General features: G+C 42.1%; 1 protein-coding gene across 3 annotated transcripts in view; it reads right to left on the minus strand.

Moving 5' to 3' along the window:
- Positions 1-3,310: 3,310 nt before the first annotated feature.
- The window catches only part of SYT1 (synaptotagmin 1), a 541,050-nt gene continuing 518,745 nt past the window's right edge, over positions 3,311-25,615 (minus strand). For all 3 annotated transcript variants that reach the window (XM_053658804.1, XM_037162064.2, XM_053658803.1), the window contains 2 exons: positions 10,490-10,623; positions 3,311-6,389 (listed from right to left, as the gene is read on the minus strand). In XM_053658804.1, the coding sequence (XP_053514779.1) occupies positions 6,183-6,389; positions 10,490-10,623 (341 nt within the window). In that variant the 3' untranslated portion in view covers positions 3,311-6,182. The remainder of the gene's footprint in view (positions 6,390-10,489; positions 10,624-25,615) is intronic.

Here is a 25,615-nt window from a genome sequence, read left to right on the forward strand (position 1 = left end):
GTTAGAGCAGCCTGCAAGGACTCAGATACCTAGTGCATTGGCCACTGCCGCTTGTTTGCTGCCCTGGTTCCCACTGGTCTGCGCTCCGCTGTGTGTCTGGGGTGGGCTCTAGGACCCAGCAGGCTGTTTCCCAGTCTCCCTACCAGCTGACTGATTAGGTTCTGCCAAATCGAGGCACTTGGCTGAGTTGGGTTGGGAGGAGAAGGGACCTTTGTCCTGTTTCCAGCTTCAGTCAGCTTTCCTCTAGCCATGGGGGGGCTGCTACCGGCTCAGGGCCCTCCGGCAGTTCCCAAACCTTTAAGGTGGAGCCTGTCTGTTGGTCCTCCCACCGCTAGCGCCGGAGACCCTGAGTGGTCCCAGAACAATGGAGCTCCCACAGGTGCCAGCCCCTCCTCTAAAGTTCAAGGCCACCTTAACACTGCTCCATTCTGTTTTCCCAGGCTACGCAGTGGTGTCAGGGGCTGACCTGTGCTCCTCACCGACTCGCCCTTTCCTATGTTGAAGCCCTAACCCCCAGTACCTCAGAATGGGACTGTATTTAGGGATAGAGTCCTTAGGAGGTAATTAAGTTAAAATGGGGTCTTGAGGGTGGACCATAATTCAATGTGACTCGTGTCCGTAATATGAAGAGGAGGCCAAGGCACAGGCATGGAGGGAACTCGGTCCACCAACCAGGAGAGGCCGCAGCGGAAACCAGCCCTGCCAACACCTTGACCTCGGACTCTGACCTCCAGAACAGTGAGAAAATGCGTTTCTGTTGTTTAAGCCCCCAGTCCAGGGCATTTCACTCGGGTAGCCCTAGCATTCAGTTTCAGGTGGTATCTATTAATCTCTGGGTTAGCCCGCTGTCCCTACTGCGCTTCCTCAGCCCTCTCCATGGGGCCGATTTCCTATAAAACTCCCTCTTTGAAACACCTGGAGGGGTTTGGTTTTCCTAACTAACAAACCTAATAAATATCTTAAGTATCTTAGACCTAAAAACCTTTCGGGAAAACAGACATTGACAAAAGGATGGGATATTTATATTTATATTTATATTTATATTATTTTATGATTTATTCATTAAATATTAAATATTCTAGTTGTGTATATAATTTTAAGAGCTATTAAGAAAAATAAGATGCTCGGTCTTAAAAACCAAACACATATATTTGTGTGTGAATTTCTGTTTTTGTTCTTGACAACTAACCGTAGTCTTCCTTTCTCAGCGAGCATTGAGAGCTTTGCCAGTTATTTCCTCAGTGTGCACAGTGATGAGGTGGTCCTTCCCCTGGCTGTCTACGCACCTTAAGCTTAGTCCCACTTTTATTTGGCAGTGCCTTCAGAGGGCTGGCTGGAGGGACGATGATGTAGCCAGCTGTCACAGACTTCAACCTGTGTGTAAACCTGAAGCCTTGTTAAATGAGGATGATTTTGTCACAGTCTTGCCTACTTGCTGGGATAACTCCCACCAGTTCCTTCAGGACATCCCTCTGGTCTTCTCTAGAAAACTTATCTTCTCTAGAAAACTCTACCTTGCCCCCCCCAAATGTTTTATGGGCTGGGCTCCCCAGGGTGCAGATTTTAAGATAAGGGGGTTTTACTGGGACTGCTCTTGGGAATAACAGCAGAGAAAGAGCAAGGAAAACTGCTGGGGCAGAGGAAGAATTTGACCTGCCGTGCCGCTGCACCAGCATTCTCCACTAACCCTGAGGCTGCAAAACTGACGTAGCACTTTAGGGCGAGCCAGCAAGGGCCCTGGGAAGCACATGATCTCTCTGACGTGAGGCAGCTTCCATGAGAAAGGTCAGAAGTCCCTTTAACATTTCATATAATAAGGGCTTGGTGATGATGAACTCCTTGAATTTGATCTTATCTGAGAAGCACTTTATCTGCCCTTCCATTCTAAATGAAAGCTTTGCTGGATAGATCAATCTTGGATGTAGGTCTTTGGATTTCATGACTTGGAATATTTCTTTCCAGCCCCTTCTTGACTGTAAGGTCTCTTTTGAGAAATCAGCCGACAGTCTGATGGGAACTCCTTTGTAGGTGACTGTCCCCTTATCTCTTGCTGCTTCTAGTATTCTCTCCTTCATTTTAATCTTGGCTAATGTAATGATGATGTGCCTTGGTGTGTTCCTTCTTGGGTCCAACTTCTCTGGGACTCTCTGAGCTTCCTGGATTTCCTGGAAGTCTATTTCCTTTGCCAGATTGGGGAAATTCTCCTTTATTATTTGTTCAAATAAGTTTTCCACACACCTAAACCAAAAGCAAACTAAGAGGACAGCTAGATCAGGAGCAGAACCATAGAAATGAAGATCACATGGAGGGTTAGCAACAGGGGAGTGGGAGGAGGAGAAGGGGGGAGAAGGTACAGAATATAAGTAGCATAGATGGTAGGTAGAAAATAGATAGGGGGGAGGGCAAGAATAGTATGGGAAATATAGAATCTAAAGAACTTGAGACACGTGGTCATAAACTAAAGGGGGGAAATGGTGGGGGAGGGGGTGTGCAGGGTGGAGGGAAATGAAGGGGGGAAATAGAACAACTGTAATGGCATAATTAATAAAATATATATAAAAAAAGAAAGGTCAGAAGGATGGGCCGTGAGCTGTCAGCAGGCAAGGCTTCCAGCAGCTGCAGGGGGAGCGCCTCAGTGTGGAAGGGGGCTGGGGCTGGCACACCATGATGTCCACTGTGGCCAGCCAGGGAAAGTTCTCAGGGATCCCGCGTGTGCATGGTAGTGGATCGTGATAGTGCATTTACACGTCTCTCTGAGACCATGGGCTCCGGGCCCAGGTGCACCTTATTACGTCATTGTTTGCAGCTCCAGCATCCAGTAAAAGCATGGTACATGGTAGGCAGCTGATCAATGTTGAATTTAGTGGAGGAAAGGTATTTGCCTATTTCTCTAGTAGTTGCAGAAGGTAGGAAATTCAGTGTCCTACTGTCCCCCCACGATGGGGTTTAAAATCTCATTTTACGCCCCATTGTGGAGGGCCAGTGTGACTTTGGCTCTAGAGTGAAAACCCTCGAGGAGGCTTTTTGGGCAAAGCAGAAGGCCTGAAACGGTGCCGGATGAACTGATCGTAAACAGCAACCGAGAAACTGTTGAGAAGGACTCTGTCCAGGACCACTGGGCAGCGATGGCCGCACGGGCCCTGGGCTTTGTTCTCGCGTCAGCCACTGCTATTCATGGGCTGGAGTCGGGGGCTGCCATCTGTTGCCGCTTCTGCCTGGACGCCTCCGCCACCAGCAGGCCCCACCTTCTGCAGGCTGCTGACCCACCGCCAGAGTCAGGCTAGAGAAAGAGTGGAAAGGTGGCAACATCAACAGGAAATAAAACATTTTTATTGAATATCCGGGTAATATGTTATTTTAACAACAATCGAAACTACTGTGGAATTCACTACACGAAGTGAAACGAAATTTAAACCACCTCATCAAAAATGAAGGTAAAATACAGCTAAAGTAGTTGGCTCGCAGGTCACGAGTCATATGGCAGAAGGAAACACTCCAACATTTCTACAGGATACAGAGAAAACCCACACAAAGAAACACCCAAGCAGGCAGTAAATATACACAAAGGCAACTAGGATCTTTCTAGAGCATCAGATGCTAATACTTTACACAGCTTTGTCAGAAAGGTACGAGTGGCTTGTCTGAGGATGAGTCTTGGTCTTAAAGCAGGTTCAGTCACTGACTCATGAGAGATGGTGTAGTACCAACTAATCCTATGGTGACAATATCCCATGTCTGGCAGTGTTGCAAGAGGATGCATTAGTAGTACTTTAATGCAAGAAATAGCATGTCTTCCACAGCTCAGACCTGCTTGTTTAAAGTGTTGTTTCAGTGTAAACTTAAAGCCGACTACAGAAAAATTAAATGTCAGTTTCTGGTACTTCGGGAATTTTTACAGGTCAGTCAACTCCCTGTCTCTGGTATGGCTTGGTCCTTTTCAATGGAAAGATTCTCATTTGACTCTTCTGTTCAAACCGATACCTAATCTGATGTCATGACTTGTGCATTTTCTAGTATCTTTTTTTTTTTGTAAAGTATGGACCATCCACAGAAGAGGGAGATGTTATTCTTTTGTCCTTTGTGCAAGTCCCAGTTCTAGAGTTCATCCTGGGCTGAAAGGTCAAAGGGCATGCCTCTTGTCTGATGAGGAAGGAATGATGACAGGAATCTTAGTTTTACTAGGAAATAGCTAACCTCATGTTCAAAGTCTCCCACCAGCCCTTTATGAAATCTTTTTGAGTTGTTAAAAAAATGTGGCATGATACCCTCACGTCTGAACACGAAGCTAGTGCTTAGTTTTCCTCCATTTGGTTTTCGGATTTGTGAAGGTCAGCATCCGCCTCAGAACTTCCCTACTCCCTGCAGCCTGGGAGTGGAAGTGGGCCACAGAAGGGGGGGGGGGGAGAAGACTTGATGCAGGGTGGTAACAGGCTGCCCTTCCACAGAGTGGCTGTCTGCCCTAGTGGGGAAAATATGGAAGAGTGCACAGTGCTTGACAAAATGCTGTGTGCTCCACCCCATCCTGTGTATCTTCCTCGTCCTATGCATAGCTTTTCAGTTCTGAATTGGTCCTTTGTAATGAGAACTGTTTGTGCTACACACACCTTGGGCAGTGCATTAGAAGGGAATGGCAGTATTGTTTACAATATCACTACGGAATAAACTGAGTGCTATCCACTGAGGAAACTACGTGTCTAAGCACACACGGCAGTCACAGTGTTACACAGAGCAGTCCTTGAAGACTCCTATGGAATGACTAGTAGCTTCATAATAGTGCCATTTACTACATAATAACATTGAAAACATTAAAAACTCCTCCTAAGTCAAGCATCTAGAATACATAAGAGGTTGCTTCAGTTTTCTAGAACTTGTTCTTGGTTTTGTTTCACCTCTTTTTAAAGGACAAATTAAAACTTTTTGAAGTAAAAACAGCATATAAAAAGATCACTAGCTGTCTGTTTTGGCTTAATTGTAGTGCATTCAGAACTATGGCTAATTGTTTACTTTTCATCTTTTGATGGGATTACAATACTGTCTGTTGACCACAAAGTAATTTTGTGCAATAAGCACAGATTACTGTGTTAAAAATATTCTTCTGCATTCCTTCTAATCCGGTTTTGTGTAATAAAATATTTTGTTACAAAGTGTAGTGTGCAAATGTTTTGGAATTGTTAGAGGTGTGAAATCTGGAACAGAATTCACGGGATGCACGTTGTGTATAAAGGTGATCATGGAGAGCTACTTTTTTCTTTTTAAATAGTCAGGCAGTACTTCAGAAATGCTGACTTCTCCCCTCCACTTGCTTCTTCCAACCCACCCCATCCCTAAACAAATGCACACACACAGGTATGTACACGAGCGTGCACACGTGCACACAGATGCACACGGAACACCACCAAGTTGTCACTCCATATGCAGTTGTGTGAGTCCTGGGCTCCTGTTCCGTTGCTCTTCAAACGCTAGAGCAAAGCCCTGACTCAGGCTCTGTCAGTGTGTGCAGACAGATGCTGTTCTGGGCTGTGGCTATGCTTCCTGGACAGCAGCCTGCATGCTGCTCAGATCATGTTAACTTGCCTGTGAAGAAATTCTACAAAATTGGATTCACCCACCAAATATGCGGTGTAAGTGTATCTTGGTACTCAAGTGATTCAATAGAAAGCTCAGGTTTAAGTTGTCCTTTAAGATGTCAGTTTCACTGTACTAGTGCCTTACAAGTTGATATTTTTGCTGGAATGCAGACGATACTATATTTACCATATAATATATTATCAGCTCTCCTATATCTCAGTCAATTTACATAGTTTAAAATAGAACATCTTATTAAAAACATCTAGATATACACAGATTAGGAAATGCTTACAACATACAAATACACAAACTAGAAATAAATCTTCAGCATACTGGTATATACAACTGTGTGATACAATAAATAATTTCAGTCATGCTCTATCTACACATCATATTGCTTAAAAGAAGAGTAGATTTGGAGGGCAGTGGCATGACGAAGGACTCAGGGGCTCTCTACGTTTAAATTTGTGTGCAAATTAAAACAGGATTTGAAGTACCACTGAATTCTGTTAGGAACGCATGGCTGGAAAAATGAAAGGACCCATATTACTGAGGTATTTACAGATACTGGCTAAAGAGCACTATGTGGGCAAATGCAGAAAGGCTTCTTCCCTTTACTTCTTGACTGCCAGCATGGCGTCAACTTCCTCCTCCACCTGTAGGGTGTGCCACTGGGCGATGGGTCGCCTGGGGTTGGCCAGCATGTCTGACCAATGCCGCAGCTCCGCCCCAGTGCTGTTGTAGCCCACAAAGACTTTGCCGATGGCATCGTTCTTGCCGATCTTGTCATAGTCCAAAACAGTTACCACCACTTGCACTTTCTGAAAGAGGACACGAAATAAACATTCATCATTCAGGTCTAGAGATGTCTCCCTGTTACAAAGCTTCCTTGAGATCTAAAATAAGGATCGATTTCCAAACACCAGGACAAGGGTGAAAATGACCTGAATATGAAATTATGTCATCCCTATTTTGCCATTATTACATCATCAGCAGCACCGTTATCATTCTGGTTGTCATCTTCTTCAAAATAATCAGTAAATGTTAATTTTTATTACGGATCTGGCACTGTTCTGTCTTTTACGTAAACTACTCAGTTACTTTTCACAGTAGATACTGTTAATATTGCTATTATATAGATAAGATGATGAAGCTCAGAGAAGTTAGAACACCTGCCTGAGGTCATATAAGCAGTGAATCTTTTGGTTTCCAGGGTCCATTCTGTAAACTACCTGCTCGGCATTATACTCCTCTCTGAATCCTTCTGTTCATATTGCCTCCTGGGGAAATGTCTGACATTGGCACTCAGACCTTTCTTTCTGTGGCTGCAGTTCCCAGAGCACCCATGGACCGTAGTCCCATTTTGGGGGATGAAGAAGAGCCAACATTTTACATAAAACTAATATAACATTTCAGGTAATGATAAAATTGTGGTGAATATAAAATGTGACAGTAGAGTAAAAGTTTTTAAAAAGTAGAAACCAAGTAGAGATCATTTTTTTCCTTCATACATGTTCTTGATAAACATTGGTTGAGTAACTGCTTCTATGTATCTGGCCCTGACATCAAATGGAAATAACCTTCTTGGGCCACATATGATTTGCTTTGGTGATTCCATTACGTTCCATTAATAACTTACTTTTTGAACTGACTGAACTGATGAAAGCAAATGCATACCATTATCATATGAAAGAACTACTTTTTAAAAGCACATTTGAGTTCTGTTTCCTAAGGAATGGATTTGCTGAATCAAAATATGCAATAGCTCCAATATAGAAACTGAGCGCAAAGATAAAGGAAGACTTTAGAGTAAAGTAGAAAGCATAACATTCGGTGGCCAGAGTTACAAAGAGCAGAAAATGCAGTGATAGAAGCCAGAGGCAGACAGAGCTCCAGGGGATTTCTGGCCCTTTAGTAGACTTTGTACTCTGAGGACTGCCTTCTCATACCAGTGTGTGGGGGGAGGTGCCCAGGTGCAGCTTCGGATCAGAGAAAACGATAGCTTCTCCAAGTGAAACTTAGAATGTGTAATGAAACACATTGGCAATAGAGGGAACAAAGTACCGTCTTCTCCTGGGCAGCCTAGGATCGTTTCCATTGTCATGCGAATGACCTACCCCCTGGATGGTGTTTGGAACTGAGCTTGGTTCTAAGGACTTTGCCCACCCAGATTCCTCAGGATGCAGTCACACTGCAGGGAAGGGGGCGGGGCACTGGGGACATTGTGAACAAAGGGAACGAGGGTTTTGGAGGTTGGAGTGAGAGGTTGGAATGAGTTTGATTACTCATCTAGGAGTGCCTTAATTAGTAACACCCAAAACAAAAGTATCCTTATGAAGGCCTTAGGTTGATTTTTCCAGCCGCGTACACTTCTATACATTTTTTTTCAGGAGGTGAGGGGAGGAATGCAACATTTTCATGTACATTTGGAAATGACTATATTGTCTTCTCTCATAGTATATTTTCATAGAAATAAAGACAGAAAGATAACCTTATAACTTCAGGATAAAGGAAACTTAAAGTCCTATTATGGCATGTGAAATGCTCAATTACTTTCTCTAGGGAAATGCAAAGACTAGGAAAGCAGCCTCCTAGGAGGCAAAAAGAAAAGAAAGGGGACATTGACTTAAGGAACGGAGGAGGAGGGAGACAGTCAAGGCGAGAAGGCGCGCTCATTGTGTCCATGCCCGATGTCCTCTCTATGGGGGCTCAGGCTCTCTCTGTCCTGACGAAATGTAATTTCCTCCAAAACGCTGCCCCAGAAACCCAGCGTATGTTTTTTCATGCACTTCACTTTCAATATATCTGCATTTGCTACAATTAGTAGCAAATAGTTGAAAAGAGACACTTATTTTTAAACAGGTATAGAATTGTATCTCACAGGGGAAGGTTTTACAATAGGATTTTCATCCCCATGTTCTGCCTTATGGTGTTTTGTAGAATTAAAAAGCAAAGTGCCAGGTGGTGTGACTATAGCAAGAAGGTCTTAAAACTCAGAAGAGTTCACTGAATGAATGTTGCCAAATACACTGTTGGTGAAAACTGGATGTCTTGGGGGTTTGCCGGGGGGACCCAAGGCAGAGGGCTCCCCTCTGGGTTAGGGGAGCTCCCCACTGGTTAGGACTGGTTAGGAGTGGTGAACAAGGAATTGGGGCCAGGAATCAGAGTCCCCTACAATACCATTTACTTATATAACAGCTGTTGAAATGAAATTATATGTGCACTTTGCTGCCATGTGAAAATGTATATAAGAAAGGTTATAAAAAACACGAACCCATGTGACGACGGTGGGATTATTGATTTTTAAAAACTGCCCTATATCATACATTAGTTACTAGCCATGTGCGGCTGTTTAAACTTAAATAAATTAAAATTAAATAAAGTTCCTTGATCATTCCAGTGACAGAGGCGTTCATGGACCACCTGTGGCTGGTGGCTACCACACTGAAGGACAAGGGTGATAAAATATTCCCATCCTTGCAGAGGGTTCTGTCGGACAGTGCTGATTCATATATTACCTTAACCTTATTGTTAGATCCATTCTAATAAAATGTTAACTCAAAAAAGAGGCAACAATAGCATCATGAATAATAATAATGATGGGAACCATTTACTCAGCCTTCTTATCCACTTGGCACTGTTCCCAGTGTTTTATATGCAGTCTTTGATATGGATTCTCTTATTGCTCCTACTGTACATATGAGGACATTCTAAGCCTCAGTTTCCTTATATATAAAATTGGGATAATATTGGAATCTCTCTTATGAGGTTATTTTAAAGATGAAGTGAGATTATACATATAAAGTGCTTAATTTGGGCTTAGGTACTAGATAAATGTACAATAAATGTAGCTATTTTCTTAGTTTTCTTCATAGAATAGAGTTGTGATTCATTCATAAGATTCTGTTTTCTAAGAATAGATTAAAAGTAAAACTACGCATCTGAAGAATATTTGCTGACCGGTTATTCTGGACTTGTAGAGGGTTCTAAGTTGTTTTGATGCCCACCCTTCATTTCTCTTTCAAATTATGGGCAAGCTTTTATATTATAAGTAGATGGATGCATATCAATTATTTAATAAAAAGTAGTGTTGCTTTAAGCATTTTGACTCTCTGATATCCCTTAAAAATTGGCAAGAAATAACCCATAATTATTGAATGTGAACTTTGGCTTATAAAAGTCTAACTATGGATATAAAGTCAGAAAACCTAAAATAAAAATTAAAGTTAAATCTTATTTAAATTTTTCTAAATAATAAGATCAGGTACTATCATTTTGGCTACATCTAGCAACCTATTTTGACTATGTTAATCACAAAGTTTTTCACTAGAGTTCTTCCTATGATAACAATTATTATCTAGCAAATTAAGGTTCCATTTTTTAACCAAAAATACCCCACCATTCCAACATAGAAACTAGAAGCTAAATTTAAGCAATTAAACATACAACTTAGCCTAATTTTTCTATTGTTAATTGCCTTTGAATAGTAAAGCTTAAATATGCTGCACAGTCAGCATCACCAACGTACTTCTCTTAACTCTGTTTTTTTGCTACAAAGATGTGATGAGAAGAATTACACCTTATGGCCTGGGGGTAAATACTGAAAGCTCATTTGTTCTTGGCCTTTTAATCTTTCCAGATGGACTTTATGGGTTAGTGGAGTTGTTTTGTTGGTGTTCTTGTCCCTACTTTATTGCTGCTTAACAGAATGCTAGCTGTTTTTGGCGGAGTCGACACATCCTGTGATATATGTTTTATCCTTCCCCACTTGACATAGCTTGAGTTTCAAATGTGCATGGGAACAAGAATAGCAGTTCTCGTGAAGGCATGTGCACTGATGATTTACAACGTCTGTGTGTTTAACTGGTGTGGTCTGAAGCAATGAAAATTGAATGGGAAACAAAATAATGTTTGACATTACCTGGATTTGCTCAAAGGGTACTTCAAAGCTGAATGACTCATTGTAGTAGGGGTTGAGTGTATTCTTTTTAATTGTTGTCTTTTTCTTCTTCAGCCTCTTTCCATTTTGCATCAGATGAATCTTCACATAAGGATCTGAAAAACAGAAACAAAAAGTTTAGGAGGTCAGAGACACATATTTTAGATTACGATTTAGCTAATAAAAATACCAAGTAGTCCCAACAGGAAGATAATTGTATTGTAAACGTTTAGTGTTTTTAAAAATTTCATTTTTATTGAAAGATTTTAAGTAACTTGTGGGCCATGTGTTTTTTTTTCTTTTGTCATGGTGTCACCAGTATTTATAGTTGGACTTAGGAGATGAGAGCAGTAGTTTAAACCAGCAATTCAGAAAAAAAAGACGCATAGCATTTGCTAATGTCCATGGTATAAACTCTCAGCATAGCTGATTTCAAGGTATGAACAGTTTAACAACTAAATTTCTGAACATTTAACAACTGGCTCCTGTGTGCTGGCCCAGAACTGGTTGCAGTATACCAGTCTATGGGATTAACTTTTGATAGAGGACAAAGGAGACATTTCATTTATTCAATTATTTATTTTCTCCACCAATGTGGGTGAGGCCTTAGGGACAGAGTATTGAACAAAATAGACCATCCCTGTTCTCATGATGGAACTTCAGACTTGTGGGGGACATAGACAGTAGGCTTGTAAGGAAAAGAAATACATAGGAAATTACAAGTTGAGAAGAGTGCTCTGGAGAAAAAGAATAGCGTAGAGATATGACAGGGACTACCAGGGTTGTTAGTAAGTGAGTCTAAGGTAGGAATGGAAGTCTTAGTTTACTCTAGTGAGGTCCCTCTGGGAGGCGACATTTCAGCTGAGACAGGAAGCTTGAAGGGTGAGAAGAGGCTGTGTGTGTGTGTGTGTGTGTGTGTGTGTGTGAGAGAGAGAGAGAGAGAGAGAGAGAGAGAAGAGCTTCAAGGGTTCAGGGAAGAGAGAATAACCCAGAACACACAGAAGTAGTGAAAAAAAGGAGCAGAAAAATCCTTAGCAATTTCCCAAAGGCCTTATTAGGTAAAGTAAAAAGTAAGTCGCCGAAGGGGTGAGACAATCTCTGTTTAGAGTTCTCATTATTAATGGTTAAATGACATACTTTTAAGTCACCAGGAATGTATGATAAGAAAAATCTACTCTTAATTTTTTTTACTTCATGTGTCACACATGTTCATTGTAGAAAAATATATCAGAAAGCACTGATAAAAAAAGGGAAACCTAAATCACCCATGATTTTATTCCCCTAACCACTGCTAAGCCTTCCAAAATTTCTTTCCTCTCTTTCAAAACATGTACAGCTGGGAGGGACTTCACAGATAATCTAGTCTACCCACAGATTTTTTAGAAGATAAAACGGCAGACCAAAAAATGTGGCCCTTATCTCCCCCTTCTTAGCTCCAGTAGGAAATAACTCCCGAAGAACAGACACTGGGTCCGCCATAGTCACTAACTGAATTTACTAAACAGTACCTGGCATGATTCAGTTTTTGTGGAATAAATTCGTGGAACTTCTTTAGGATCTCAGAATCTGGGTCTCCTTCCTCTCAGTCCTGTCTTCTTCCCATTGTCCCAAAGCTAACATTACTTAGGTTTGTTTGTTGGTTTGTAGTTTTTACTACAACCATACTACAACAATACTACATCCCATCAAGAAGGTTTTCATCAAAATCTACTCTTAGTAGCTTTCAGGTGTAGAATATAGCATTGCCGACTGCAGTCACCATGCTGTGCATTAGTTAGATCCCCAGACCTTACTCATCTATTGCTGGAAGTCATACTGTGTGACCAATACGTCCTCACTTCCCTCACTGCCCCCAGCTTTTAGCAACCACCATCTACTCTCTTTCTGTGAATTTTGCCTTTTTTATAGATTCTGGACATAAGTGAGATAATGCAGTATTGTTTCTCTCTGACTTATTTTACTCAACCTGAAGCTTTGAATATCCATCCATGCGGTTGCAACTGGCAAGGTTTCCTTATCTTTTGTGTCTGAATAATATACTATTGTGCGTGTGTGTGTGTATACATATATCACATTTTCTTTATCCATTTAGTTGCTGATGGACACAGAGGTTTTTTCTCTGTTTTGGCTATTGTGAATAATATTGCAGTAAACATGGTGATGCAGATATATATATATATATATTTTTAAGTATATTTTATTGATTATGCTATTACAGTTGTCCCATGTTTTTTGTCCCTTTATCCCCCTCTGCCCTGCATCCCCTTCCCTCCAGCATCCCACTTTCTTACTTAATGTTCACGGGTTGTACATATAAGTTCTTTGGCTTCTACATTTCCTATACTATTACTAACCTCCCCCTGTGAGTTTTGTACCCACTATTTATGCTTCTTATTCTCTGTTCTTTTTCCCCGATTCACCCTCTCCACTCTGCTGATAACCCTCCATGTGATCTTCATTTCTGTGATTCTGTTTCTGTTCTAGTTGTTTGCTTAGTTTTTGTTTGTTTTTTAGGTTCAATTGTCAATAGTTGTGAGTTTCTTATTATTTTACTGTATATAGTTTTTGATCTTCTTTTCTTATATAATTTCCCTTAATATTTCATATAATAAGGGCTTGGTGATGATGAACTCCTTTAACTTGACCTTATCTGGGAAGCAATTTATCTGCCCTTCCATTTTAAATGATAGCTTTGCTGGATAAAGTAGGTCCTTGACTTTTATGACTTGGAATACTTCTTTCCAGCCCCTTCTTGCCTACAAGGTTTCTTTTGAGAAATCAGCTGATAGTCTTATGGAAACTTCTTTGGAGGTAACTGTCTCTTTTCCTCTTGCTGCTTTTAAAATTCTCTCCTCATCTTTGATCTTGGGTAACTTAATGATGATGTGCCTTGGTGTGTTCCTCTTTGGGTCCAATTTCTTTGGGACTCTGTGGGCTTCCTGGACTTCCTGGAAGTCTATTTCCTTCACCAGATTGGGGAAATTTTCCTTTATTATTTTTTCAAGTAAGTTTTCAATTTCTTGCTCTTCCTTTTCTCCCTCTAGCACCTCTATGACTTGGATGTGGGAATGTTGAAAGTTGTCCCTCTTTGAAAGAGGTTCCTCAGCCTCTCCTCATTTTTCTGAGTTCCTGTTTCTTCATTCCGTACTGGTTGAATATTTATTTCTTCGTTTTTTTCCAAATTGTTTATTTGAGTCCTGGTTTCCTTCACTGTTGGTGCCCTGTATATTTTGCTTTATTTCACTTTGTGTAGCCTTCATTTCTTCCTTCATTTTGTGACTGATCTCAATAATTTCTGTGAGCATCCTGATTACCAGTGTTTTGAACTCTCCTTCTGTTAGGTTGGCTATTTCCTCATTGCTTAGTTTTTTTTTCCTGTAGTTTTGATCTGTTCTTTCATTTGGGCCACATTTCTTTGTCTTGGCACACTTGTTATGTTGTAAGAGGCAGAGCGTTAGGTATTCACTAGGGCGAGGCAACCCACTTTGCCTGGTTTTGCACAGTCTGGATGAATGATTCTTCTTTAACTCCTTGGTTGTCAGACTTCCATGCAGTTTGATTTTGGGGCAGTTCTGGTTGTTTTTTGTTTCTAATTGGTTGTTATTGTTCTTTTGGTTGTGTGAGGAAGTGAAGCATTTCTACCTATGCCTCCATCTTGGCCAGAACTCCAGATATCTTTTTAAAAAGATGGCTGGATACCTTCTGGACAGGCCTCGTATACCCAGAAGTGGAATTGCTGGGTCACATGGTCCTTTTATTAATTTTTAAGGAACCTCTGTACTGTTTTCCCTAGTGACTGCACCGATTTACATTCCTACCAATAGTGCACAAGGGTTCCCTTTTCTCCACACCCTTGCAAGTGCTCATTATCTCTTATCTTTTTGATGATAGCCATTCTGACAGATGTGAGGTGATATCTCATATGGCTTTGATTTGCATTTCCCTGATGATTAGTGGTTTTGAGCATCTTTGCATGTGTTTGTTGGCCATTTGTATGTCTTCTCAGGAAAGATATCTATTCGGATCCTCTGCCTATTTTAAAAAATTGGATTCTTTACTTTAATTTTCTCCCTTTTTTTGTGCTCTTGAGATATGTGAGTTATTTATACATTTTAGATATTAACTTCTTATCTGATATATTCTTTGCAAATATTTTCTCCCATTCCAAGTATGTTAGAGATCTTCTTCTCTATGAACTTTTGTGCCTGGGTAAGTCTTGACTGTGTAAGTCTGATATGTTATGTATCCGAGGTGGGTGCATTTACACATTTTCTTTGTCTAGGTGTCCGCGGTATTTAATTCATTCTCCACCTTCTCCTGTCTTATATTTTGATCTGCTCCTTGATTTCCTAAGAGTCATCTGGTTCTTTCATTGCACTGATGTCTTGTCCTGAATTTGGGTCCCTTTGGAGATGGCCCCAATCTTTGGTTAGTTCATTAGTAACTTCTTCTGGGATCTGGACCTGGCTCCTGGCTCCCTAACTATGGCAGAGACTTCCAAAGGGAAACATACCCACTGTCTATGCGTCATGCCCATGATTTAACGACACGCATTTCACAGTGAGGACCATCTCTTCTGCAAAGCAGGAGTCTGTACAATCAAATTTGTTCTGCTTTAGGGGCTATTCCACAAACCAAATCTTTGTCAATTCAGAGTTTCTTGGTGGTGTAGAAGTCCTGGTCATTGCATAACTGGACATAATTTCATGGAAATAATATAACAGGCTATAATGAGACTAATTAATGTTGCTTTTGCTCTTCCTGAGCCCAATTGATGAGCACAATGTGTGGCATTTAAACTTCCTTTAGGTTTTATACACATGTAAAGAGCATGAGGAAAGATGCAAACTACAAAACCGGGGTACCGTCCTCTTGGGTTTTGTCTCTATGGCTGAATCCCTGTTCATCATCAAGGTACTGATAACTTCGTTCACACCACAGATAATTTCTGTTGCTTGTGAAACAATAGCAAGACTTGGGACACTTTGCTTCTTTTAGGTGTTTAATTTGTCTTTAAAAAGGGTTAGGACCTTTTTGATTTCTCTAGCTTTATAAAAAGGAAGGTCTCTTTTCTGATGCTTGTGTACTCTCTAATAGAATGTGACTAATGATGGAAAATGATGGACTGGATTCAGACAGAGGTTCTTCATTCCCAATAATAAACTGCAGGTACAATAAGACCAGATTCCTTGCCTCATTTGCAATGATTTTCAGGTCTGACATTTGGTTTTGTTATCCAGGTGGCACTGCTGCCCTCCACTCACCGCCCATCAGGCTCTCTCTGTGTCTGAGATAAGCTCCACTGGACAGGTCCTCTTTCTGTTATAGCAGCTGTTAGGACTTGGAGTTTTTCAGGGCATTGTAATAAAAATCCCCATTAAACCTTTATATATTGACAAGCCTTTTCAATATACAAAATTGGGGGTTCTGTTTCTAATGTTCACAATTATGGCAGGGAGAATAATAGCTCTCCTGAAAGACACCCACTTTCTCATCCTCAGAACCCAGGAACGTTACCTTATATGGCAAAAACGGCTTTACAAACGTGACTAAGGTTAAGGATCTCAAGATGGGAATTTTATCCTAGATCATTAAAGAGGGACTGATCTAGTCACATGAGCCTTAAAAACAGAGATCTGTTCCTGGCTGTGGTTAAAAAGAGATGTGACAATAGAAGGGTTAGAGATGTGTGACATCGCTGGCCGTCAGGATGGAGGAGGGCGCCACCGAGCGCAGGAGGCCTCAGAAGCTGGGAAAGGTGAGGAAATACATCCTCAACTGGAGCCTCCAGGAAAAATACAGCGCTGCCGACACCTCGGTGTCAGCCCAGGGAGACCTCTGTCCAAGTTCTAAGCTTCAGAACTTCAGATAAGGGGATGAATGGGTGCTGTTTTAAAAACTGAGTTCGTGGTAGTTTACCATGGCAGCACCAGTACAACTGAAGGTAAAGAGAAGGTTTTCTTACATGGCAAGGTCTGAGAGTTAAATTGAAGTAGGACTAGACAATGATTTTGGAAATAATTTATATTCTTTTTACTCTCTTAAAAAAGATTACTCTGTCCTCTAAAATAGAAACCTTCAAAAACTTTGTCTTCTTTTAAATAAAAAAAGTTAACTGGAGCATACAATCAGAAAATAATAGTTACATACAGATGTTTCCGGATCCATGGTAAAATTAGTAAAAGGAGACGAAATGTTAGCCGAGAATAATTTTCAAAGTAAGACATATTACAAGGTTTAATATAATAATGTTCCTTTATATTTGTAGAGTAGTTGAAGGTTATATATACTTTTTAAAATTATATCATCTCCCTGAATCTTTACAACAAGCCCAGCCAGGAGACAGGCTCAGAAAGGCGGTGCTTCCCCCAGTGGTCAGATCGGGGACTTCTGACTCCGCATCTGCTGTTCTTTCTGTGCGTTGGGGGAACAGTGCAGTGCAGTGCAGTGGTCACGAGTGCAGACTCGAGCCAGGCTACTTGAACTTGGCTCTGGCACTAGCTGTGTGGTCCCGGGCCAGTTATTCAACCTCTTTGTGTCACAGCTCCAACAACCTAAAATGGTGAGTATAATTGCTTGGTCAGCTCTCGCTTACGAGCAGCTTTGAAGACGGAAGAGCAATTTCATAGCTCTGCCAGCTGGGCAGCCCCTCCTGAATATAATTCATGGAGTGGACAACCTGTGATCTGCTGCCAGTATTTTTGTTTATTTTGTCCCTATTCAGGCATTAATTTTAAGTGGAAGGTCTCTCATATAAATCTCCTATTATAATCGGTGAGAGTTTCCTTTCTGAAGGGTTTCTTTCTTCCAATGGCCAATCCCTAGCATGCCGGCCTGGCCCCGATGCTCCCACAGGTAGCCCTCGGCAGAGCCAGCTATCGCCCGTACACGCTCCTCCTTCAGACATTACGCCACACCCCGTTGCCTGTGTCTGATCTTCCTTCCATACGCTGACCCTGTCATCCTCTTCTGGTCAGGGAGTAAGAAGGGCGATGACATATTTATGGCCCTATTTTTCTGCCGTTTCAATGAGCATCCTTGTCTGCCACCTTCCATGCTGTACTGAAGCGCAGTTGATTTGATGACTTTGTCTACGGGCAGGTGGGGTATGGCAGTCAAAAGAAACCCCAGAAGTTGTCTCTCTTCTGGATAATCGTTGACACCACCTTAGCTGGCATTGTCCACTTGTTATAGAATGGATGTATGTGTCCTTCCAAACGTATATGTTAAAATCCTAAACCCCAATGGGATGGTATCGGAAGGTAGGTAGGGTCTTTGGGAAGGAGTTAGGTCACTGTGTGAGGCTACAATGAGAAGACAGTTGTAAACCAGCAAGAGAGCCTTCACCAAGAACCCAACCACGCTGGCACCTTGATCTCTGGCAATCTCGTACAGCAGCCCGAGCAGCAGGGACTGCACCTCAAACTGTCAAACTGCGCCTTGTTTCCTCTTTTTTCTCTCTGAGTGGGAGCTGGCCTTTTTTCCCTCCTTTCCCTTTCTTTGCCTCAAGACTCCCAAAGACATATTTTATGAGCTTAATCACATCTGTATTATTTTGAAACACACTTAATAGGGTTTTTTTCTATACTACTTTTCTCAGACATCTTACAATGCAAATTTATGCTTCCTTGTCATTGCTGCTTCTGTTCAGCAAAGTGTCTGGCCACGGAGTCCGGCCCTGGAAGGCCATGTCTTTGCCGGCACTGGTGTCCCTGGCACGGCTTTCGAGTGTAGAGATGCATTCTCCCCTTCAAACCTAGACTTAGAGGAAGACTTTGCAACTCAGTAAGTGGTTTTCCTTCAGTGATAGAAACACAATGGGCAGGCTTTGCAGAAGTGTAAGTACAACCCATATGCTGTACTACATGGTGATAGCCAGCTTGTCTCTTTTCTTCTCCTGCAGATGAGAAACCTACTGTGCTCATTACCCCTTCCCCTTTTAAGCCTGGTCTTGTGCTATGATTCCAGACTTCTGGACCAAAAAGTTAGAAAATTTGGAGCCATCGCCGATTTCTCCTTCTCTGCCTCCTCTGAATATATGGCCGCCACATTCTTCCAATTCACCTTCATGTTGTTTTTGGTTGGCTCCCTTTTTCTAACTCGTCACATCTCAAGATCAGAAATCCAGCCTCTCTTGTGACTATGCCCTCAAACCGCTCTTCATGTAATTGTTGAAACTACACTGACCATACCAATTCCCTCATTAGAAACCCGTACTGGTGTCCAACTAGGAAAGTCCAAACTGTACTACGGTATTCACAGCCCCACCCTGTGCTCCAGTCCGGTCAATAGTCACTGTTCCTCACAGAGGATTTATCTAATTATTTTTATTTACTGTTTAGAAAAGTAAAATAAGCATTTTATTGTCCAGCAGCTATACCGATTCATATCTCTCTAAAGGAAACAGGAGGTTTGGAACATTACTGGTCCTTTTGAAAGGAAAGAGGAGAAGGCAGGCACCCCAGAGGCCAGTGAGTGTGTGACCAATGGGAGTGTGTCACTGGAACAACCAGGCCCAGCTGACTTGCTCCTCCACAGTCTGTTCCTCACAGAGAGCTCAAAATGTCGCGTCCTTTAGCCTGAAGTGCCATTTCTTTGTTTTCTCATCTTATCTTTGCTTTAAAAATCACTTCTTCCCTAAAGATTCTACTGATGATTTCCTGCCAGAAACTTCCTCTTTGGTGGTGGTGGTGGGGGGGGCAGGACTGGGAAGGGGGACGAGCCATTGTCTGGCCTGCAGCATTTTCTTCGGTACCACTGCAGAGTACCTATCTTCATTTTTTGGTATTGGAGAACTTTTGGGGTGATCTCATATTAGAAAAACAAGATTCCTATGGGAAAGTGTTTTGAATTCAGAACTACTGGCTTCTAAACGGATTTGGGGAGGACAATCCACTGCAACACGCGAGCTTCTGCCCTCCCTGCTCCAAACTCTAACACCCCAGCACACCGTCAGCCCCTTCTCCCCGCAGGCCGCTCTACTGCCAAATTACGCCAACTTCACAGAAGGATAATTACAAAGCAGCTGGCCATAAGCAGTGATCCTTTTGTGTGAGATGTAAAGGAGCCACTAAAGACTTTTTGTATCTACAGTGAGAACTAGAAAGCAGCCGTTCAAAGCCAGATAATGCAAGATGCCTGCAGTTTTCATTTCGACAATTTTGCATAATTATACTGTCTTTTTTCTTAACTGGCACGATGACCAGGGGCCCTTGTAACCATGGTGTTTCCATTTCAAGCAAAGACTTCCCCTGATACAAAATAGCCCCATTTCAGCTGTTTTGTTCAGTTCTGAGCCACTACCCAGCTTCTGAGTAACTCCAGGTATTATTATTCCTTTCATCCTATTTTCCTTTGTATATTGTTCACTAATTTCCAGCTTATAGTGTCAGATGAGGAAAGCAATACTTGTATCAATTAGGGTTCAGAATCCTGAGTGACTGAAAACCCATTTCAAAATGGTGTAGATTCTAAAGGTGATTTATTGGCTCATAAGACAGAAAAGTCAAGAAGAAGGACTATGTGGAAAAGATTATTACTTGTCCCCTAAAATAGATTTTTCCCTTCTTTTTTTTCACAACAAAATGCCTCGATTTTTACCTAGGGACCAGCTGGGAGTATTTCTCCCAGCCTCTGTTATGACTCAGTATGGCCAGCTGACTAAGTTCTTCTGGATGTTGGATGTGAATGGAAGTGATGTGTGTAAAGGACTCTGCAGCATATCCTTAAAGCTGTGGTTTTCACCGGGTCCTATTTCGCACCCCACCCCAAGGCATTTGGCAGTGTCTGGAAACATTTTTGATTGGCATAACTTGTAGGGGAGTGACAAGGGCATTCAGGGGGTAACAGCCAGGGATTCTGCTAAACATCCTACGGTGTATAGGACAGCCCTCCACAGTGAAGACTTTTCAGGCCCAAAATGTCCATAGAGCCGAAGCTGATAAACTCTGCCTTTCAAGCTTTACGCCCTCCACTCTTCCTATCTTCTCTCTTACAGCTGGAGCGTGGATGACCCAGCCTTTACCTTGCAACACGAAGATAAGACTGTAGGGCTGCGGTTCTCAACTGGTGTGCCGTGGGAGTTTTTGAAGCACGCAATACCTGACTATGTAGTCGGGGGCACTGACCTCTTTTCCCTTGGACTGTCAAATAAAAAAATGACAACAGCCAGTACCACAGTAGCTGTCCATTGCAAATGAATCAAAATTATACCTGTTTTCTTTGTCAGATCTGCAGAAAATATAGTATATTTTGTGGTGTGCCCGGAGATGGAAGGACATGTTGAAAATCGCTGCTCTGGGGAACAGAACAACGAGACAGGAAGATCGTGAGCCCCTGATGGCCTCATAGCGCCAATGCCGGCCAGTGCTGCTCGCCCATCCGCCTTCTTACAGACAGGAGAGTTTTACACAGACAGTCTGTCTGTGTAAAAGGCTTTTTGAGCCACACTATTTTGGAGTCTCTTGGTTATAGCACTTCAGTCTGTTCCTATCTAGTACAGACTCAACAACTGCAGCAAGTTCCCAGGTTTGCCTGCGTCTCTGCTCTGTTTTCTATGGGGTCCTCCTCAAATTCTACGTGGTGGCCACCCCAGGACATCCTAAGCTTTCCTCTTAAGGTTGTAAATGACTGCATAGCTACAAGTCTCCTATCATCACCTTGTACCATCCGAGGGAAAAGAGAGTCTATATAAGAATTCCCAGGAAAGGCCCATGTTCAGTCCGATTGGACCAACGTAGATGAAACGTGTACTCTATAGTAATCGCTGTGCTGAAGAGACTGTGATGAGCTGGCCTGGCTTAGTCCTGGGAGACATGTCCATTCCCAAACTGATCAGGAGGGCCAGGGGTCCTACTTTTGGAATTGGGAGTGGGCTCAAATCTCTTCAATGCAAAGGCTAAGAATACAATACGGTCATTCCTTAAACAGGAATTAGAGAATGGGGACCAGAAGTTGGGAGGCCAATGTGTATAGAGTTTCTCAACCTAGAGTCTCTAGGACCCCATCTCTGCCTAAACTTGGAAGTGTGCATGCACTTATTTGTGGAGAGACATTCCTTTCCACTTGAGATTGAATTTCTTGGAGTGAACCACCACACCCTTGTGTAACGTGGTCCAGCAGTAACAGAGAGAGAGGAATTAAACCACGGCAGGTTTGGGATTCCGAGTTCCTTTGCCCATGGCAGCATTTTCTTGGGCACTTCTTGAGTAAGTCTATTTCATCAGAAAGCCAGTCATTTAACAGTACACAAATAATTAAATAATAATAGGGTTCACAGAGCAAACAGTTTCCATTTCCATCATTGGCAGTTACAACATATTTACTTGAGGGTGTAAAAATAAGTAGTAATTTACAAGTGCTTAGAGGAGACTATGCAACAGAGCATATGTGTCTTCATTGTTTGAAATGCTTCCCATAATGTAACAGTAAGGGTGCCACATTAAAACTATATTCTGGGGAAATTTTCTATGTGAGCACACAATTTAAAAGTGAATTTACATTAGTTAAGTGCAGCGTTTGCTGAAAGAAAACAGCATAACATAAGTGACTGCCACAGAGAAAATCGACCTCATTTAATGAGACAGATCATAAAAGAGCAAAGGCTGAATTAGTTCATTAATGGTGGCAGAGTGCTTTGAGGAGACAAAAACATAAATGTAAAATGCTATTGTCATGAATTAAAGGGAAAACAGTTTTGGTGGTGGGGGAGGAAGCCACTGAATCCCAGTGCTGGTTTCCAGCGTTGCCGAAGGGGCTGGGCGTGGCTGTGGCCCCTGGCCTAGAAATGGAAGAGGGCACATGCAAAGCAGGCACCGGAGGCAGCGGAGGAAGACTTCCCAGGCGGGGCACCGTCCCAGGCAGAGAAAAGAGCAGTGTGGGGGCTGAGCTCCGCACTTGGTAGAGGAAGGAACACTTTATGTTTGCAAAGTCCAAATGTTTTCTGTTCAGTTTTCAAGATGACATTCTTTGTCTGTAATTCAGTCTTGTTTCCTGTACCTTGGAATATCTTTCGGGAAGGGCAAACACGTGAGGGCAGAAAGCGGTAGTGACTAAGTTTGATTTTTTCCTGATGACCAGGAAGGGTTTGGTGGAGCGACCAAGCATGAACTGTTTGGATGAGCCGGTTAGCAAAAAACAAAAACAGTCAAAGGATTCAGTAAAGCAAACTAAATTGCAAATGGCAGGTTTTGACTCTTTTTTTCCCCCTGAAGATTTGGCATTAGCTTTTTATTTATGCCAAATGAAAGATCACTAGAAAGATTTTTTTCTTTTTTTTACCACAACATGAGCCATTTCTGCTAGATGAAGTAACACTGGTACTTGGTAACATTGCTAGGGTTTTTAAGCACATGTAATATAACAAATGGATGCTACTCCTTATCACATATAGATGGTTTCCAGGTAATTCAACTTGAGTTGAAAACAGTGTGCAAACAGAGATGCTGTTACACAGAATATGGCCAGTTATTCAGTGCTCTGCAGCGGGGTCACCTCAGGCTCACCCAGCTCTCTTGTTGGTTTAGTCAGAATCCATTTTACTCTCACGAACCCTCTATTCCTAGCAGGTAGTTGATTTAAAATATCTATGTGTCTTGTAAAGAACTTGCCAGCTAAGCATTAGAAAGTTTATGGAATGAAACTGTCTCAGGATAATTGAAAGAGATTTGAAATATTTCCAGATGGACTGGAAGAATCCATCTCCATGGTCTCATTTTGAATTGTTTCTAGAACTTGTCAAGGGTCTGGGTATATCTCCCAGTGGGTGAGGGAATGGCCCCTCAGTTTTCTTAGCTGGAAATGTCTCCACACTTCCCTTCCTGCTTGAAAAAGAAAAATTCTTTAACGTTTTCAGGAGCGTTTCTTTCTCTTTGCTGTCTCTCTTCCTGCCTGGACGTGACATTGGTGAGCCTGAAGACCTAGAAGAGGGTGAATGAGTCAGTTCTCATCTCCCCCTTGGAAAAAGAGATGGTGATGTTAAACATAATATTGTGGGTAACCCATACTCCCCACCTTTGGCTTGAGGTTCTACCGTATGAATAATGCATGTCCTGTTTAAAGGAAAAACTTTGAACACTGTGGGTGGCTTGTTATTAAGTTTCTTTATTTGAATGCTGATTTTCCTTATCCTTCTAGGGAGATGGTTCATTTTAATTTATTGATGGCCAAAGACGGTTCTGTTTCATAAAGCTGTGAAACTCTGTTTGAAATCAGCCACTGCTCTGCATGTCAAGAATATAAGTAGCTTTGGAGGCGAGATCAACATCAAGCTTGGTAATTTGGTTTTCTTACAATATTGCAAGGAGAAGATAAAAGTAAACAATGGCTTCTATATTATACTGCATACAGAAAATGACATGGCATAATACTCTAGCAGTTTCATGACTTTTTATGAAGCAAATTTGTGATTACAGTCAATCACTGCATACCGGTATTTCAGATCTTGGTAAAAACTCCCAGTAATGTTATTGTGTACACTGAGGTCTTTGGCATTGACATCACCTGACATACATCTTCTCTAAAACAGGAGAAGTGAGAGTCAGGGTGTTAGAGCTAGACAAATTCTTTATGTAGGAAATTTAGTTTCTATGAGTTGGTTTAATTCTTTGTAAGCTTCTATAGCCACATGCTAACTGACCCAGAGGTACAGATTAGGGCTGGTCTTATTTTCCCCACATTTTCTGCTTTCTTGAATCACAGACATTCTACCGGCTGACATCTTTTTCACCTTGATGACTTTTAGTCCAAGATAACTTATATGGTTATTTCATCTTTCTTGATACTAATCCTTAGTTCTATGGTACAGAATTTATCCATCCATTCATGCATGCATCCATCCACCCATCTACCCACCCATCCACTTAATCGTGCATTTACTGACTGCCTATTATGTGCCGGGTATTTATCTTTCAGCCTGTGTCCTGTTCAGTCCTGTCTCCCCATGCTTGACACAGAGCCTAGCCCAGGGTAGGCTTCCAGTAAGTACTTGCTCCATGACTGAATGAATCAGTGACATAAATACCTACTGAGCAACTTTTGGGGAAGAGAGTGAGGAGATACAGAAAACTACAGAAACCAGTTTGTTCTTTGAAGAGCTTACAGTTCAGTTGGGAAGAGAAGACAAATTCTTGAAAAGTGAAGTTTAAATCAAACCACATATTTTTGTAGTAGGAAAGATAGCACGAGGCAGCATACATTTTCTTGCTGAGTGATTTGTGTGGCAGCGGCTGGGAGCAGAATTCCAGGCAGACAGATACCTTTCTCTCAGTTGGAAATGCTTGGTTTGAATTCAAGGCCCTGTGTTTAGGGAGTCCAAACAAGTGTCTCTTCTCTAACCACCTCTATATGTAGATGTACAATTTGATAAAACATAAATGCAATGATATTTGGATAGTGTTTAGGCTTATATAGAGAGGGAAAGAAGTCGGCAAATGGATTGTCTTTAAACTTGTTTCTTCCTTTGGCCTTTCCAGTTTTCCTGTGCATAATGGAATTTCATGGTTACCCTAAGGTGACTTTTATAAATAGGTGAGCCAAGCATCTTAAGATGCTTTAAATGAAATAGAATTTCATTTAGTCTCATATCGTGACAAACAGATGTTCATGATGACTAGGAAAGCCAGTTTTAAACGGAGAATTCTCAGACCCCTTGAGGTTCGGAACGGAAACTGGCAGTGGGGGGAGTTTGCTCCCAGGCCTCCCCAGCCCCCCTTTCCTTCTCGCTGTCAGTTCCAACTCCCAGGCCTCCCCAGCCCCCCTTTCCTTCTCGCTGTCAGTTCCAACGTGCGTGGTAAGAAGGTATGTGTATACATATGGAGGGTCCCAGCTTGCATGGCTGAGCTTCATCCACCAGTCCCACAGGCTGCTCCTTACCCACCCCTCGGCCATGGGGTATGCACCTGCCCTCAGCGGGTCACACTTAGGAAAAGGACCTTTGAAGACTTTGTGGATCAATTGGGGCCATTTTGGCAGGGAACCTTGGGTCTCAGGTGCCCAGACACAGTGGGGCTCAGCCTCCAGGGGAGATGCTCTGTTGGCCTTGTGGACCATTCAGCCCCTGGGAGTGCAGCTGGAAGAGGACCAGAGTGGGCTCCAGGGCAGGTCTCTTCT

Source organism: Artibeus jamaicensis, unplaced genomic scaffold (genome assembly GCF_021234435.1).
Source record: "Artibeus jamaicensis isolate MK-2021 breed Jamaican fruit bat unplaced genomic scaffold, CSHL_Jam_final scaffold_584, whole genome shotgun sequence".
In the NCBI taxonomy this organism is placed as follows: domain Eukaryota; kingdom Metazoa; phylum Chordata; class Mammalia; order Chiroptera; family Phyllostomidae; genus Artibeus; species Artibeus jamaicensis.